General features: G+C 41.1%; 1 protein-coding gene across 3 annotated transcripts in view; it reads right to left on the bottom strand.

Moving 5' to 3' along the window:
• The window catches only part of helz (helicase with zinc finger), a 51018-nt gene extending 32751 nt beyond the window's left edge, over nt 1-18267 (bottom strand). The window contains exons 1-16 of one of the 3 annotated variants that reach the window (XM_066641841.1): nt 16620-16696; nt 14244-14314; nt 13822-14028; nt 13326-13362; nt 12870-12994; nt 12311-12367; nt 12012-12060; nt 11768-11843; nt 9829-10027; nt 8432-8539; nt 7017-7317; nt 5692-5959; nt 4600-4939; nt 2637-2767; nt 675-854; nt 399-500 (exon numbers count right to left, since the gene is read on the bottom strand). In XM_066641841.1, the coding sequence (XP_066497938.1) occupies nt 399-500; nt 675-854; nt 2637-2767; nt 4600-4939; nt 5692-5959; nt 7017-7317; nt 8432-8539; nt 9829-10027; nt 11768-11843; nt 12012-12060; nt 12311-12367; nt 12870-12994; nt 13326-13362; nt 13822-14010 (2162 nt within the window). In that variant the 5' untranslated portion in view covers nt 14011-14028; nt 14244-14314; nt 16620-16696. Of the gene's footprint in view, nt 1-398; nt 501-674; nt 855-2636; nt 2768-4599; nt 4940-5691; nt 5960-7016; nt 7318-8431; nt 8540-9828; nt 10028-11767; nt 11844-12011; nt 12061-12310; nt 12368-12869; nt 12995-13325; nt 13363-13821; nt 14029-14243; nt 14315-16619; nt 16736-18085 lie in introns of those variants that run through there. The other 2 variants (XM_066641840.1, XM_066641842.1) reach the window with 2 other exon arrangements.
• Nucleotides 18268-18864: the final 597 nt, after the last annotated feature.

The following is an 18864-nucleotide window of genomic DNA, read 5'->3' as shown; positions in this document are numbered from 1 at the left end:
AATCATGATGCAATTAGTCTGATGGGGGGGAACAAAGGGGCTGTATTTATTCTACGCACTTGGCATTACTGACGCTACAGAAATCATGAATATTCACATGAACCTCTAATTATACACTGAAATTACTTGCTGTAGGCTAGGAACTTCCTGATCAACCACAGACATCTTCAGGTTCAGGTAAGTGTTCCATTGTATAAAAGCATGCAAATCAATTAAAAATATGCTGATCAAATTTTACCATGCATTACTTTTGTAGTGTAGCGCTTATAAAAAGGTTTAGAAAAATAGCGTCATAAATCAAAAAAGACTTGTATCTACTGCTAAAAGGTCTTAATATTACATTAATACACAAGAGAATGCTCACACACATCAGGGTCGTTTTGGGTGTTTGAAATTACCTGAGAGGTCTTGCGTGTGGATTGCCTGCCTCCACATATGGATGAAGGTAGTCCTTTATGTACAGATCTGCAGCGCTGTTCGAATGTGTGCAGATGAGGACGCTGAAAACACAATACATAAATAAACACAAAGCAGCACGCAAATATATATTTGACATTTGCAATATTTTAAACTTGAGCTCTGCACAATCCTCAAAAATAAACCACTCTGTGGCTTTCCTTCACAAATTGTTGTACGTGTTTAGAGAAGTTTACCTCAACAGGGTGGTAACTCACCGTGTGTCAGGCTGCTTGAGGATGTGCTTCACAGCTTGGGCCAGCGTAAAGGTTTTGCCTGTGCCATAGGGTCCGATGATCAGCACAGGAGGGAGATTGATGGAAAGGGGTGTGGTTATGGCCAATATAGCTTCCTTCTGCTTGGCGTTCAGACGAGGGTCCAGCTGCTCGTCCCATTGCCTGCAGTGAAGGTGAGGAGCTGTATTAGTGCCATTAACCAATTGATTTGCATCTTGGGGCGGAACCACAGAATAGATATAAAGAGGGAAATGCATAGAATTTGAATATTATTAAAAGGTTCTTGACACACACACAATTCTCCAAGCTTAGTTTTGAGTGATGCATTGTTAACACTTGTGCTGCATTCCCCACTTCTGTTTAGATGAAGTGATAGTTGGCTGCTGGCATCTGGCTCCAACAATGGTCAGGGCGGGATCAGCTAACAATATCCCAAATGTTAAATCCTTAGTGTTTACCAATGTCTAGTAACGGTCCTAGAAAACATTTGGCTTGCACACACTGTACAAACAGTTAATAATAAACAAACTGCCAGTTTTTCATTCGTCCATCCATCCATCCATTATCTGTAACCGCTTATCCAATTTAGGGTCGCGGGGGTCCAGAGCCTACCTGGAATCATCGGGCGCAAGGCGGGAATACACCCTGGAGGGGACGCCAGTCCTTCACAGGGCAACACACACACACATTCACTCACACCTACAGACACTTTTGAGTCGCCAATCCACCTACCAACGTGTGTTTTTGGACTGTGGGAGGAAACCGGAGCACCGGGAGGAAACCCACTCAGACACAGAGAGAACACACCACACTCCTCACAGACAGTCACCCGGAGGAAACCCACTCAGACACAGAGAGAACACACCACACTCCTCACAGACAGTCACCCGGAGCAGGAATCGAACCCACAACCTCCAGGCCCCTGGAGCTGTGTGACTGCGACACTAGCTGCTGCACCACCGTGCCGCCCTGTTGCTAAATTATAGCAGCAATTTCAGTGAACACAAATGCGCAATTTTACTATTCCTTGTTAAACTGTAAAACTGCAGAAAAAACAAAAACCAAAACAGAAATTTGGGGAAAAATAAACAGATTTACTAGGGCCATAAGGAATCAGGCTTCCCAGGGGAGTCACAAGGGCTTTTGGATTAGATGAATAATTGGTTGCGTTGTTTGTTTTGTTGGTTTTGTAGTGACATATTCTGGGGTTGTGGGACAACACAGAGAAAATGTCACCAGGGGAAACAGTGGGGGACCAAGCCGATCAGTGGATAACATGAGGCTGAGTAATATTCAACTTTTAGTGATGTATTAAATAAGCACAGATGGGCTTAATATAGATGTGAATTAGTGTATTGCAGATGTATATAAACACATTTAAAGTGATGATTGGGCCAATCTCTATTCTCCCAACATGTATATGGGCCTACAAAATTTAAAAATCTGACATGAACATAAAAAAGTGAAACAAAGCCACTCTCTCCTCTGCTTTCCTGCCCTGACTGCTGCCATGGCGTTAAAACTGTCTGAGCAGCAGCCGAATAATGCAGATAAAGTAGAACCATTTCCTGGTTTTATGAGAAACATTTCTCAGGTTTTGGCTCTGTGTGTGTCCTTAAATTACATTTAGGTTTTGCCCAAGTATTTTCATTTAGTTTATCACTACCTTAAACTGACTTGCTTGTGTTTACTGACACTCCAATATAAATAAAAGTGACAAAAACATGTGCAAAGCTGGGAACAGTAGCAGCACAGTTTCTTTTACTTTGCTAAGCTGGCTAAAAGCTTTCGTTACATCAGCCTCACAGCTTGTAGCGACAAAACTAAATAAGCTTACATCATACCCCAAACAATAACAGGGTAAAAGGATAATCACGCAAATTAGATTTTTATTCAGTCCTTGTTGAAGGGCACATCGATGTGTTTGAGAAGGTTGTGTCTTACCTGTTGGGGCTCCAGGGGATTGTTGGGGTTAGGCTGATATCAGGGAAGAGAATACTGTTGTCTCTGAGGCGGTCCAAAGCATAGTGCATTTCACACAGAGGCAGCCTATTGAGCTGGAACTGCAGCTCCACCTAGCAGAGCACAGAGAAACGTTTTTAAACACACTCCAGAACATATACTCCACCTGCTAGTTCAACTCCCCGCATTGTCACAGTGCGGTTTTACATCTCTTTCCTATCTATTAGACCTTTGAGCAATTTAAAGAGCAATCATCTCTGAATGCAAGCTAATTACTATGGGCCCTCACTGTTTGTTCAATGTGCTTACTAGCATGAGCGAACAAGCCAGAGGCTCATATGCAAAACTGCGTGCATTAGACTCCACTAATGAGGCTTTTCAAATTACACCAGGCAGCCATGGAGGATTCTACAGGGATTCCACATGACAAAGGGAATGGTTCCTCTAGCCTTAAAACCTCTTAAGTACAAGAAGTGGTTGCGTGAGGCTGGAAGCAGCACTTATGAATGGGATCTTTTTCCTGCCTTTAAGAAAAAGGGCATGGGTAATTTGGGCCAAAGCCTGTTCTTTGGAGACCAGCCTGCTAAACGGATGGGGCTCATCTCTGACAAAAGGGCCCTGGGACTCAGCCATCACAATTCAATTAATGCTTGAAGCAACACCGGCTGCTTTTGGGGAGGTGGGAAAGAGTGTTCTCAATCTAGCAGCTCTGGTGTCAAGATAGATGGCAAACTTCATCTTAAGTGATTGTGACAGCCAAAGATCTGTGAAATACCTTATCTTCATGTACCCGAGTACGTGTAAACCACTGAGGTTTTCAATAAATGAAATCTGGAACAATGAACATACTTTATAATACATTTTAGGAAACTAGGAAAATGTACAGGCTAACAATTCAATTAAATACTTTTCTTATACTATGATAATGTATACTAATCTTAATGATAGCTCATTAGCTAATTGAGGAGAAAAAAAAGGAAAAGCCACAATTTTTCATCTAACAGACAAAATACCAGTTTGCCTTATTCATGCATTCATTATCTGTAAGCGCTTATACAATTCAGGGTCGCGGTGGGTCCAGAGCCTACCTGGAATCATTGGGCGCAAGGCGGGAACACACTCTGGAGGCCAGTCCTTCACAGGGCAACACAGACACACCTACGGACAGTCACCCGGAGGAAACCCACGCAGACACAGGGAGAACACACCACACTCCTCACAAACAGTCACCCGGAGGAAACCCACGCAGACACAGGGAGAACACACCACATCCTCACAGACAGTCACCCGGAGGAAACCCACGCAGACACAGGGAGAACACACCACACACCTCACAGACAGTCACCCGGATCAGGAATCGAACCCACAACCTCCAGGTCCTTGGAGCTGTGTGACTGCGACACTAACCTGCTGCGCCACCGTGCCGCCCCAGTATGCCTTAGAAAATGTTCTAAGAGTCTATGGATACTTAATGCAACCGCGATAATGAACTGGATAAGCGATTACAGATAACAACGAATAGAGCTACTGTTTTTATGGAAGACAAATTTCAGGTCTTGGATCTGACAATAAGGTATCTATCTATACATAAATATCAGGTTTAGCTCGAATGCCAAACGGATTCATTTTAAATTTAAAAAAAGAGGTTGAAAAATGTGACAACGACAAGTCATGGGTAGTTCACTGAAGGCCAGAATCTAGCCCAAAATGCTCACTAAAAAAATTATAGATAATAAAAACTAAAAAAATAATAAAGAATAGGGCCACTTCTTATATTTTTCCCCCTAAACTATTGAGGAAATGAAAAAGGTCCCAGTGTGAGGTTTCAACGTGAATCAATCAAGGAACTGAACTCTTTTGACATACATCACCAACGGCTGATTAGCTCGCTCACAAATCTGACTGACAGGTTGATGTTTGACTGGCATCCTAATCAGCATCCCACCTGTAGCTCTCTGTCGGGCGCCAGACTGAGCTCTTCACAACAGTCCTTGCAGATGCGCAGGAAGATGTAGTCCTTGGTCTTCTCCTCAATTAGTGCTTCATACACACGCTCCTTGGCACTGGCGTGCTGGCCCTGTCCTGCCCGCTCCCGGCTCGCAGGCAACAGAAGCACAGAGTTCACCTTTGTCATGACCAACCTGCCGGCCAACGTGTCCTCTGACAGCGTCTCAGTCAGTTTAAAGCGGGCAAAAAGTTGTCCGTTTTGAGCATACTTTGCACCACCGGAGATGCCAGTCAGCATAAAGCTGGTGACTAGCTGCAGGTTCACCTTGATGTTGAACCTGGGAAAAGACAAAAAAAAGCTTTTGTTACTGTGGCTCTGAGATTTTGCTATTTATCAGAGAGTCAAGCCCTTTCCAAAAAAGCAAAACAACAAAACTCGGGGGGTGAATCTGCTTTTTTTGCGGTGCCTGTGGTTGTTTTCCTTATCTGTTGTGGCATTGCTGTCACTGGACTTCAAATTACCTATGCTCCAAGCAGCCTGAGCATGTTCTAAATGACAAACCTAATTTGTGCTACAGTGAAGGTTTGGCAAAGACTGCAGAATTCCACCTCAGAGAACACACAGCACATTTCAGCACACACTGACTTGACATCTAAGTAATATATTTCTGGAGAATAACAGTGACTCTCCTACGCCACACTCCTACTTTACTGCTGTTTAACTGAAGACCACATTCAACTTCATATCAACTACCAAATCAAATTAAATGTGGCAGAGCTCCCATTTTTCCCCTCTAATTACATAACTACAACTGCTTTCCTTACACGTACCCTTGGCAACTGGAAAACCACTAAGGCAGAGGCACTCCTTACATGCCACGAGAATCAATTGTGACATCTAGTGGTTAGGACTGGGAAAAAGCAAACAAACAAGAAACTGCAAGTTCATGAACCTCGCCTGACTAAACATTAATGATTTTTATTCTTTTCTACAGGAACATTCTGCCTCTGCTAAATATTGACTAAATCTGTTTAGATAGTTTCTTCCTGAAGCTCGCCTTAAAACCAATTGTGGGGTAAAGTTACTTACTTGCTGACTTCTTTGTACTGAGCGATCTCCTCAATGTAGAGTAGATCATGGAGACGTGCCTGGTAGTTTTCACGGGTGAGACTCTTGTCCAGCACTGACTGTGTAAAAAGTTGGTCAGCAGACAGTGGAATCTGATAGCGGCTCAGCAGACTACGCTCCAGATCCATGTTCTCACTGGGGACGAACTCCACTATGGTCTTGCAGGATGAGTCCCAGCGCTTCGCTGTCATCAGGAGCTGCTGGCGGGCCTGCAACAAATGCTCCAGGTCTGCAAGAAGGGAGAAAAGCATCAAGATGTAACAAGCACAGTTTTCTTTCATCATTAGAAACGATTCAATAAAAAGTCACATGATCTCACAATGGAAATTGATAAAGCTATCGTCATTCACAAGCTTAATTGTTGATACAATATGTGCATTATATAAAGTTTAACATGTATCTCGGCTCCATGCTTTCAGAAGACTCTTAATATAATGGAATTTAAGAAATACATTTGATTAATACGGTTTTACAGTATCCATATAGTCACTTACAAAAAAATGTGACATGCAGAAGTTTGCGAAATCCAGCAGTGTTCTTGTAAAATATGTAAAAATGAATGCTTTCTAAGAATCTATTCCAGATTAAAGCACACTGATGTACTTCTATTTGTTGCTTGTTTGCTTCCACTGCTTCTATCTGTCATGGCTGTTTAACCCTGCACACCGGCTAACCGCTTGTCTGCTATCTGCTGTGTGCCCTGTCTGAGGGAACTTGCTTCAGCTGAGGCACTGTGTGCTGTCTGATAGTGTTTTTCCACTAAAAGAACTCTGGTTCTTGAACCAGTTCCATTCCTGATTTTTGGATTTTTGGAATCCAGTGAACCGGCCCGCATTTCTACACATTTAGAGGGGAACCAGGAGTACGTCATTAGCTGGGGAGGAGGAGGGGGCATTGCTGTGGCTGAATGCAGTGCCAGAGCCACAGATAAATTGTCAGAGTCATGATAGGGTCATTGTTTATTCTTTGTACCATGGAGTCAGACCAGCGTGAGTTATAATACTGTTCTGGTTCCTTGTTGGTGGAAAAGTGCTGGGAGTGTCTCATGTTATCGCTGTTCTCTGCCCTGGATGTTGATAGAAAATGCCCAACAACACACACTGCAGCTGCCCCCTATGATAGAACTACCGTTAGCTGCTTCCGTTTTCCTCAGTCTTGTATATTCCCAGTTGTGAGCCCCCTGTACTATTTCACTTCCTTGTCTTCGGATGTTCTATGTATTAATGATTTTAAATGTGTCTTTGGATTCTCGAAAAGTGTCAATTCCACATTATGACTTCTAATACCTTCAATGGACGCAGCATCCACCATCACCCTCTGCATCAACACAGGTTCAGAGCCAAAGTCAAAGACCACCGTCTGCCGGAAGGTCCCAAAGATCTCAGTGTTGAAGGCCACCTCCACGGTGTAGAGGCAGTGATCCATGCCGTTCTGCACAAGGCAAGCTCCACTCCATTCCTGACAACCGCTCTCGCAGACCTGCTGAGGTACCTGGGTAGAGGTGTCGCCTGCTGACACGGCCATGATGGAGAAATGGGGCCGGTTGGCATCGTAGAGCAGGGCAATCCTATGCAGGGTGCGGGCAGGCTGCAAACAGCAGGCAGAGGAGGGGGTTAGTCATGTAGGCAGATTAGCATGTAGAGCATGAGTCAGTTCTGTGGGCTCTATATCAAGGACAAGAATACCAGTCAGGGTACCCAGGGTTGCGCTATAATTTGCAATTGGAATTTTAATCGCTTTAGTTTTCATTCACTGTTAAACTACTCCAAGTGAAAGTTAGCATTTGTCATCACTACTTTCTAAATGAGGTAATGGCAAAGGTAATGGACCACTGAGAGGTTAGAAATTCATAAAAACGTATTTTTCCAATTCATTTATATCCTGCCTTATATTTTTCACATCTAATCAAATCAGTGCAATGGACAATGCACAAAATTAATAACAATCAGCTTAAATCATTGTAATCAGCTGTAACAAATGCACTCAGGCAATTATGCAATAATTATTACAAGCTTTACTTCACTCTCAAATAAGTAGCATTAGCATAATTTTAAATAATTGTAGACATATAATAAGGAACATCAAATAAAACCTAAAAAAGGGCTGCACAAATATGACGTAAAATAAGATTAGCATCAGAAAACACTGTGCAATTTTCCCATCACCACTCAACACAACAGACAAGGGATTGCAAGTTGAGCCAAGGACACTTATTACGATTCACTGTTAGTACAGGAGACCTGCTGGGTTTAATGTTGCTGCTCTTTCGCAGCTACCTACTGCTGTCCCCTTGAGCTAAGCACTTAACCCCACACTGCTCAAGGAGTGCCAATATAAAAGCACTTCCAAGATCACCACTCCTCCTCAATACACCTTTTATCGGTAAAAAAAAAAAAAAAAAACACAAATAAAGTTTGCTCATGGTGTGCCATTATCTATCCAGGACAAGAACTACAGCCACGGTCAGAATGGCTGGGATGAAGGTAAAGGTAACAGGACTAGTCCCCTATAAAACATCCTGGATTTGATACACTTATCAATAACTATATCAATTTTGGCAACACTACAAGCGCATCACAACACTTAACTTGAGCCAGTCATCCGCTCTCAAGCCGCATATCATCTCAGAATTCTGCTTCACTGTCCCCTAACAAGATTACAACTGTCACAGATTATCCATGCTAAATTTGAAAGCACCTACCTTGCAGTAAAGTGAGAATGTCCAGGAATGGGATGATTTCTTGGTGCTGACGGTGACTGACAGATCTGAGCTATGTTCCACTGTAACACCATCCACACAGTCATTCAGCTACAAAGATACCAGAGGAAAAAAAAAAAAAAAAATCAATAGAGGACATTAACACACACTGTGTGACACTAACAGATCATTTTAAATGGCAGAGGTGTCTGAACTGTGTCTGACCACATCGATCACCGAGGGTCAGCTGGCACTGGATTCAAGAATGTCGTCAAAAGCATGGAAGTCTATTGTTTGCATCTGTGGCACAAATATGTTTCATATATATTTTTTCAGCACAAAAACTTTCAAAACTAAAATACTTTATTAAAGATGAGAAAAGTCATGCTAAAGTTTTAATGCAAGCTGAGACATGCCCATGGGTCAAAAAATCAAGTTTTACACGTTATATAGCATAAGAAATTTTAACCCCCCCCCAACGGTGTTTGGAAACTCTAATAGGCGTCTTGCCTGTGACATAGATGGTGGACAACAACTCTAGAAGTTAATTTAATGCCAAATGATGAAAAGGTGTGTTGTTTTTGGCTGCAATCATTCAATGTACAGTGGGACATCTGTGCACAAATGGCCCAAAGATCCCAAAATATCCAGAAAATGGACTAAATTTGTCCACTTTAAACGGACACTTTGGAAAGGACCATCCGCTCACTCCGTTATCTGTAGCTCATTTCACTGGCGCTTTTCCAACAATATGGGCATGTAAGGAAACCAACGAAAGGTGTTCAAGAGCCTCTGTAACATGGAGGTAAACAGGGTAAGGACACTCACTTCGCCTGTTTTAGTTGGTGTTAGTTAACGTTAGCTTGACTCGCTAAACTCGGTGGCTCAGATTATACTCGGCTACGTAGCTGCATTATGGAGGTTTATAGTGTCGGATGAATTCGAGTTGGACTTCGATCACATTTACAAGAATAACGGTACCTCTACATTTGAGTTTAGCTTATTGCTAGGCTAATGTCATGAATAATGTTGGTTATTTAGCTAGATACTGTCACAACAGTCAGTCATAACGGTGTTTTACCGCAACGTTGTTCAGCTGTTGTCCACCAATGACGTCACGGTTGCGTTCAAGAATTTCCGTAGCGAGCTCGGGTGTTTCCGTCAATTTAATAAAATTGTCAGTTTTAAAGCAAATTAAGCTGCTATTTTCATTTTAATTCATACTTATATATGTCAGTAACTACAATAATGTGAAATATTCACGGAGGTCCATTAAGTGGTACTTAGCCTTTAAAATCATATCAAAAGCCTCATCTCCACCAGTGCTAGATTACTGTTGCACTGAACGACAGTGAAAGTGTATTGAGGATCAACTAATGAACCGTGACTGAACATCATACCACTTTCTCTGGAGTAAGCGAGTTGATCCACTTCTCAATGAGTGCCTCCATGTAGTTCTCAGTGTAATGTTTCCCTTCCTGCTGCTGCTTTAGACGGATGAGTCTGGAGGCATAACGCCGCTGCCACTCAGTCAGCTCCTCCTGAGAATGGGCTGATGTGCACTGAGCCCCGTACCTACATAATCCTTGCTCCAGAAACCTAAAAATAAATAATTGCATTCAAACAATAAAACATAAAATACACATTATTATTTATTTTTTACATTTATTTATGAAATAAGGGTCACTACACAAAGTCCTCTGTTAGGATTAACATAAACAGAACTACTGAATCCATCTCATATTTCCAAATGCAGTGCTTTTTTTCCGTTAGTCCTGTCTCAAATTTAAGGGCGTTTTTTTACACCTGAAAGTCCAGAACATGGTGCGAACCAAGCTTCATGTTTTGTAACATCATGTATATATATACACACCTACATCTCGCATACAACCTACACACCCTTTACATGTTTCATACTATCTTTTGGAGTGACAGCAAGAAGTGAATTGCCTGGTCACTGTTATCAAGTTATCCAGTAAGATCCAGACTGAGACCACCTTACTTATCTGAGCTAATTTCAGTTCCTTGGTCTAAAACATTGCCCAAGGCACCTTTCACACCTGCTATTTTGATTCAGACCAAAATGTCTGGACCAACAAAGGTTGGTGTTAAAGTACCATATAAAAAATGTACTTAGTGCTTACGATATTATTTAAGATTTGACTGGAACCTTTAGTTGGGGTGATTTCATATGAACAAACCTGAAAGAGAAGGCTGCCAACCTCAGTAAACCCCAGGTAGTAAGCAAAAACCGTTTTAAAAGGCTCTCAATTGTATGTGTTATGTTCTGATGATATCTCAGTATATACTTGTATCTAATCACCACAACTTTACTTTAGAACTTGAAGGCCTCCAAATCTACAACACTACTAAATGAACTATAGGCAATATAAATAAATATGGGCACATCCTATGGCAATACCCCCATGCCATTAAAAAACATTAAAACAATTGAAGCTTGTAAAGAACCAGCTTCGAACAAAATAACAAAATAATATAATTTTAATCAAATTGTGTATTTATTATACTTTTTCACCATTTTTAAATGAAACCACGTGAAGTTTATTGGATCTGTGTGGCAGGTGCAGTGGTGCTGTCTTTTTACATGATTGCACATAACGTTTATCCATTCTCCTGAGTAGTTTGTTTTACCTGCTGTGTTTTGGAAGATCTCAAGGTTTTCTAACTACAAATACTACAGAGAGGTGAAATCTCGGGTGCTGATCTGAGGTTAGTTTGCTAGCTTGTTTTTTTTTTTTTCTTTTTTTTTTCTTTTTAAGAACGCCTGAGGCATTTTTCACACTTCGTTTGTTGGCTGAAGACCACCAAAGTTTGGTACTGTGAACCAGTCTATCGGTTGGCAGTGACATTATGTGCCAAAAACTGTGAAATTATGCAGAGTACAGTGCTGAAAACCTCAGATATTGATATAATGATATCCCTTATTCAATACAAAGCAGCATAGAAATCTGTCCTCGTAAATATCAAAGATATTTGGCAAACTACGGTTGAATTGTGTGGTGTAGAACAGAGTACGGATGGAAACGTCCACTCAAATTGGACGAGGAAAACAGCTAAAGTCTATTTTCTTTTGTATTTGTGTTCATACACCTGAACATTAGTTATGCCAGTTATGTGACAGCTTCAAAGTTGGAGTTCTTGTCTGAAGTAGTTTATGCCACACTCAGTTCTGTTTTAACCTTGAACTGAACCTCTATCCACGAGTAATTCCCAGAAAATATCCCCATTTATTTCTGCCATTTTTCTGTGTAAACATCAACTATCAAAGTACATGTGAACATTCAAATCCAGAAACAGAAGCAGAGAAGTCAGGTGTACCTTTTGCACAGCGTATATTCCTCACTGCTAGTGACCCCTCGTGGTGGGGGTCGGAACTGCCAGCCCTCAAGAACATCTGCTCCAAGAGCCAGGCGTACCAGAGATCAAGAGACAAACGGGAAGGGAAAGAGAGAGAAACCACGTCAGTACAAACACCCAAGCAGTTCCACGAGTCATAAGACCAGTGCTGAAACGAGTTTTGAATTTTGTTGTGAAACCAATATGGTCACTACAGGAAACTCACCCTCCTCGCTCTCCTCTGGCAGTTCAGTCGCCATCTTATCGTCTACAGTCTGCCATTCAAAACAAGCGTCATGACTCAAACTCATATTTCAGAAAAAAGTCCCAAAATCACCCCAGAGCCTTACACAATTGAGCTAATACAAAATTAAAATACTAAGTCAGGCAGCGGTGTTTCTCCCTGCATGACTAAAATGGAAGGAGGCACAAAGCTGAAACTTGTTTAGACATGCCTCATTTGGCAGAGATCAATCTCTAGTACAGGATGCAGATATGACGGTTCTGAAAGTTGCAAACACTTACTTCAATTTCAGAAAGGAGTATTTTCAGTCTTGTCATGTCCTTTGCCACGATTCCATTCTTAGAAAACAAAGAGAGATTTCTTTTTTTTAATTAGGCGATATATTTAAGTGTACTGGAGGCAGTTATCTACCCGACTGAAAGCATCACAGATTTCAGGGGTTCAGCTTCCATGATCAATCAGGACAGTTATTATGAAACAAGTTTTAAAATAAATTGTTGAAGAATACTAAACATAACTCCTTTCAAAGCTTTGCAACATGACTATGACTAACCTTTATATAAAATAACTTGAAAATGTAGAAATATTATAACCTTTGCACCAACTTAATTGATTTACTCAGTCATTGATATCTGACCAGCAGTTGATCTTATTACAAATTCTGAACCTCCTCCTAATCTTACATGCACCACACTACCATATTAGAATAGTTTTACATCTTTATCTTTAGTCTGATCATGTTTATTACACTACAGTAGCCATTAACATCAAACTTTTCAAAATGTGACTCAACCACAGTGCAGCTCTTAGGGAAAATAATTGACAATTAGACACATTTACCAGTGGCTCTCCATACAGAGCTTTTGAGAGAATGCTGAACACTTCCTGTAGACTTCCATCCAGCAACATATTATGAAGCCCAGCCCGGAAACTCCCCTCTCCCTTCCCCAACTCCTCAGCAAGCACTAAAATACACACAGACAGAGCAATACATGACCAAGTCTAACCTTCAGTATGAATCCAGTCTTGGATTTATAGAGCCACTGCTATGGACCTGGCCCACATTCTTGAGTTATACTTGTAATTTTTTCCTAAGGAACCAGAATCATTAAAGGCCATGAAGTACTTGACAAAACCAGAGCTTGCATGCAGGGCACATCAATACTTTATTTTACTGCCCACGGTCAGAAAAAACGTTCAATTTTATACTTTATCTTGTAGTTTGCCACTTGTCATTTTAAAAACAATGAAACACTGAAAAACATTTCTTCAAAGTGAAAAGCAGTGTCCACTCACCATGCTTACAGTCTTCATCAGCTTGATCATAGTCCTTCTGTATAAAAGAGGATACATCGGAAGTTATGCTTTAGCTCAGTAATAGACCATTCCAGCTACAGAAGAGATCACTGAGTGTTTACCATCTTAATTATAAAGCATTTGAATATGAACACTTCAAATAGGCCCTTCAGCCCTGAGACTGGACGCCCAGTCTTAGCTTTAGCTTATTCAGTCTTTTTGTTAGCATGAGGAAACATTCTGCATCCAAACCACTGCCAGCTGTTCAGTTAAATAAATAAATAAATAAATAAATTCCAAATGCCAATTGTTTCTCATTACGTACAGCTTTTTATTAATGTGAATTCAGATTTTGTGTGCAATCCAAGTCAACGAAAATGGTTTCACGAGTCACAACTTTATAAAAACAAAGGCACTAGATAAGTACGCGATTTTAATACAAAGAGCATTAATGCTAGTGATTTTGAATCATGGAGCTGGCCACCAAGGGACTCACCAATTGAAGCAGAGCTGCAATCCTGTAAAGAAGAGCCCGTCTGCGTAGGAGGACCGTGTTGGGTGTAAGGGGGTACGACCCCAAGGCCAGCAAGGCCTCCGTGCTGTGAGCCACCGCCGCCTCATACTCCCGCCTCACTAATGATCCAATGGCTTCTTCACATGACTTCTGTGGCCTCCTGTCCTCCATGACTCTGGGACAGAGTGTCTGATGAAGATACACAGTATGGAGGAGAAACGTACAAATTAAGTCTAGCAATGAAACAGACCTGGCTTACAGAAGCCCCAAGCATCTATGTATTCATTTGCAGTAGGAGAACTGGACACATTTATGCAAGAAACCAGACTCAGTGAGTGCAATAACGTTGAAAATGAGAACAGAGAAGAGAATCAGGCAAAAGCGTCTAAAAACCAGAACTTCACCTGTGTGCTCAATCTGGGGTAAACAGTGACTCGTCCTCATTTAAAGGAACAGGCATCGAAGCTTTAAAAAGCTGTTTAAACAAGGAGAGAAACGGTACTGTTTTGTTTGAGCCTTGTAATATGTTGACAAAACATGCCACAGACTTTTCATCAAGACCCCAGAGAACGAATAATTGTGGAAAAGTAGTATAACGTCAACTTGAACTATTTTTTTGTTAAATGACATGATAGAACATCACCAAGGTATTACATTGATTTATCATGCATGGACTTTGGCCCAGGTCTTGATTGCTTTTGCACATTTCTGATTAAAGCAACCGGTAAAAGGAAATTAATTTGGGAAGGAACCGGACTGTGAAGTTGTCTGTTGGAGTGGCATTCCAAATGTGTGGCCTGTGAGAAACTTTGAACTCATGAGACATAGCACTTGTCTAAGACATCATACATAGAACAGCTATAACACTGACTGATTATTAAGAGAAAACGGTGGAATAAACAGTGGTCCATTTGCATATTTTCAAAAAGAGTTTAGCTAAAATCAGGTCAGATCAATATTTCTCCTCATACTTCTGGTATTCATGCCATGCCTAAAATCATCGTACACAGCTGCTGTGGACTGACTGATGTGAAGTCATCAAGCCTCAGAGTAGCTATCTTGGACGAGAGACTGGAGTCATTTTCCCTTTTCCAGGCAAATCAGTTTATTACTGCAACTTCCAGCTGGACTCAGTTGGATTATAACCATGCCTCTCCAACTAGTCTTCCAAATTTCCAGTTTAAAACATTATAATCAGTAACACTCCACATTTCATCGCCTTGTACTAAGCAATGGCAAAATAGAATTTATCTAATGTATTATCATCTTCAAAATGGTGCAAGAAACTTGTGCAACTTATATTTTTCCTCACTAAGTTATTCGGTTTTCACTGATTACATGCACAAAGCCTAAGACAGCATGGATTGCTGAAATGTATATTACAACACAGAAAAGACCAAAAACCAAGGCCGATACTTGTGAAGGGAACAGCATCTTGTTGTTTAACAGACTTTAGCTGTACATCAGCAGAGCAGTGGGTTAGCTATCAACAAGCAAACCAGAGACAAATTCATAAATCTTAATATTTTCCAAACATAGTGCATCTCAAATGAGCCTTCCGTTTACATGAATGAAAGTTCATGAACTCACACTTCCTGAGTGTTGTTACTCTTCCCATCAAGAGCATCAAACAGACTTGACACAGCTTCTGATTCCATCACAACAAAGGGAGGCTTACAGTATTTTTTTTAATACTACTGTATCTGTTCTTAAAAAAATAAATACAACTAAAGCAGAAAATATCATACATTTTACTTAAAATGATAGCTACAATATGGGCTCCAAACCAAATACTTTAACATGGATTTAATTGTAGTTTTAGCTTCATGTTTCCTTGTATAAAATTACGATTTATTTTTTTAGATATATAATTCTCATCTTCCATGAAAACTTCTAAAAGCAACAGTCAAGAGAACAGAACATGATTTAACTATACTATAATTACGTAAACAATACTGGTGTACAGAATTCCTGGATTCTGCATTTATTTACACAAGTTTTGTTCATTTTTAAAAGTTAAGACTAAGTCACACACTGTCCCTTAAACCACACTGATAAGTCTGAACAAGTGGTTTAAGAAAAATGAAGTGTTGGGCATGTATTTACAGTAAAGAACTAGGTCACTGTTTGTTTGGTGTTTGTTAGCGACATTAGGCTTATAAGAACGTCCGAAAAAAACGTATCGCCTGAGTCCCCAAGTCTACATCCTATAATGTGCTCTCAAAGGAACACCATGACCCTTAAACACACATCTGTCCACGAGACATTTCAGCAGATAGAGTGTCCATGACTGAAATATTCAGCCTCAGATGACTACATACATGTACAGATCTTTTTAACTGTCATCATATTTCTGGATATTATCCACGATGGGAAAGCTAGACTGGAGGTTTCCGACTTTTCCACAACATGTGGGATCCTTGTCTCGAATAAGCGGAAAATTGGGTAAATCTAGATTAGACCCTGAAAATCGATGTCGCTGTGTATCAACAACACATTATACCACAGACTATAGTGTACATGCATCTAATCAACGGTGATCACACCAAAAAAGGCAACACAAGAGACTTAGAAAAATATAAACAGCCTATCTTTGGATTCCGGGTCAGTTAATAATAGATGTCCTGTCCGTATGTGTGTGGGCGTGTGTTGCATGTCCATCAAGTAAGAGTGTAAAAAAAAAAAAAACAAAACAAAACAACAACCTACATTAGTCTTACTGTACCACCACAAAGAGAAGGCAATCTGATAACAAGGCGTCGTGAACCTAGGACACTTACCGTTAGTCCCAAATCCCAGCAGCCCCTGCCACTGACTGTTAAACGTATAAGCTTTCCATTTTATAATCTTTTAAGAGTTTAGGAGTAACTGGGGTGTCTTTTAATGCTTCGTTTTTTTCTCCCTGAAGCTGTATGGGACGACTAACCCTTAAGGAGTCTTATTTGTTTGAGGCTGAAGTTGTGGATCCACCTTAAAAGTTGTGACAGTTAAAAACAGGAGCCCGAGTGTTTTAAACAGCTCTTACAAAACCAAGCCAACGACACACTGTGGTTAAAAGTCAGATTCTAAAACAATGTACAGGGAATAAAACTTAATACAAACTACACCGAAAATGCTATCATATATTAGACTAGAACTTATCATTAATAATGTCCGCTATTTTAAAAGTTTAACGTCTGCAGAAGCAGTTTACCTCACAACGAACTAGGAACGTGAGCAAAACCTCACTTTAGCCGTTATCTGAACGCCAGTGATTGAGATTTCGCTTTACAACAACGCTCAGATTTGGACACCGAATATTTTTTGGGGTTCCACCTTAAACGTTGGCCCTTATCCCAAGCTTTTGGGGGAGTTTTATTTTGTCTTAACTGTGTCGCCCTACTGAGACTTCAACGTGTTAAGACTGTTTTTAACGAGGTAGAATTTTCCGTTCCACCTTAAATGGTGTAGCACGCACACACGGTTCCTTCCCTCAGGGTTTTGGCCAGGTTTGCTTTACTGTTTTAACCTGTTCCGTGACCCTCGGTTCTTTAAATATAGTTTGTACGAGGCTATATTTGCTGTTCCACCTTAAACAGAGGAGCGCTGAGCTGTAACATTTAAGGTGGAACGGAAAACTCGACTACGGGTCTGGCAAATAATAAGCCAACTTCAGCTTGGTGTCTGTTGCATAAAGCCCCGTCTAAATAACAAAACCTGAGCTAAACTGGGGCGTTAAAAAGTTCATCCACTATCAGTCTTTCGTTCTTTCCGAGCCCGTGGATGTGTTAGTATAAACAGTACCGCGGCTCCCAGACTCGGTTTGGTTTTAGCGGCGATGTGGCCGGTCTCTCTGTGGGCTGTAGCGGGCTTTAGCTGCCTGTGGCAGGGCTGCTTCTCACGGCCTGAAGCTGCTGACGCCCCCGTAAGTCGTGTTCACGGAGACCCGGACTCCAAACAGCGAAACGTACACAATAAACAACGAGCTGGCAGCTTGAACACGACCGCGGACGAGTCAGAGAAAACCAGAAACGTTAACTCGGAGACTGTCGTAGCTTTAGCGAACGAGCTAACGGCAACGGAGAGTCGCTAAAGGCCCTTATTGTGCTGCGAAAGCTCCTGCGCAGAAGCGCAGAGCTCATCTAGGTTTTCTCACACGAAGAACCGGATACTGTCTGTAATTACGACCCCGAAGAGAGACGGGTCAGCGGTTCCTAATGTTTTGGGGGCGCTAGGAAAAAAGGTGTAGGAGGAAGTCTGCGCTTACCTAGCTTTACTTTCTACGCCATCTTGGACCCACTTGTCAGCCTATCGCACGGCATGATGGTCACATAGCTCTGCGCTCCGGCTTCCTGGAACTGCACCGACACAGCGGAGCGGCGGAACTGTGTTCAACACCGCTGTGGCCTCCACCGTGGCACAGCTCCTCTGCTTAAGAAACAAACTCCGAGGACAGTTCTAATTCTCTTTAAGGCTTGTCCACGACACCCTAAGAGCAACTCCTCCGACCGGTCGCTCTGAATTTTCTCTTCCTAAAACTTAGACTTGTGTCGTAAGCGTTTCTTGTCTTGTAGATCATTTTTTCCCAAATGTTCAATCACCAAGCTACAAACTGACCTCAGGACCAAATATCCATATCACATTTTGCTTGTATCTATTTTAATTCCCAATTTATATGTGGCTTTATTTACAGAAACGCCTTATTTTTCATATTTCCCAGTGTCATTTTAATATTTTAGAACTGAACAAGCTGCCTGTTACATAATATCACTGTACAACAACAACAAAAAAAACCATTTGTTTTTGTCTATATTGTAGTTTACTAGATCATTTCAATCCAGCAACTGTCCTTCGCGTTGTGTGAAAAGTTCATGAGGAATGGACCAATAGAAATGTTCCAAAATGACTTGGAATAAAACCTTTTGAATTCCATTGAACCTTAAGAAGGGTTTTCCGTCTGTGAAGTTGCTATTTTGGAGATACATGCTTTCCATTGGACAGTGATGATATATAGCTGCAATATTTATTGTGGTGTTATAGGAAAAA

This window comes from Hoplias malabaricus, chromosome 13 (genome assembly GCF_029633855.1).
Source record: "Hoplias malabaricus isolate fHopMal1 chromosome 13, fHopMal1.hap1, whole genome shotgun sequence".
In the NCBI taxonomy this organism is placed as follows: Eukaryota; Metazoa; Chordata; class Actinopteri; order Characiformes; family Erythrinidae; genus Hoplias; species Hoplias malabaricus.
This window is presented reverse-complemented; position numbering and strand designations above follow the sequence as displayed.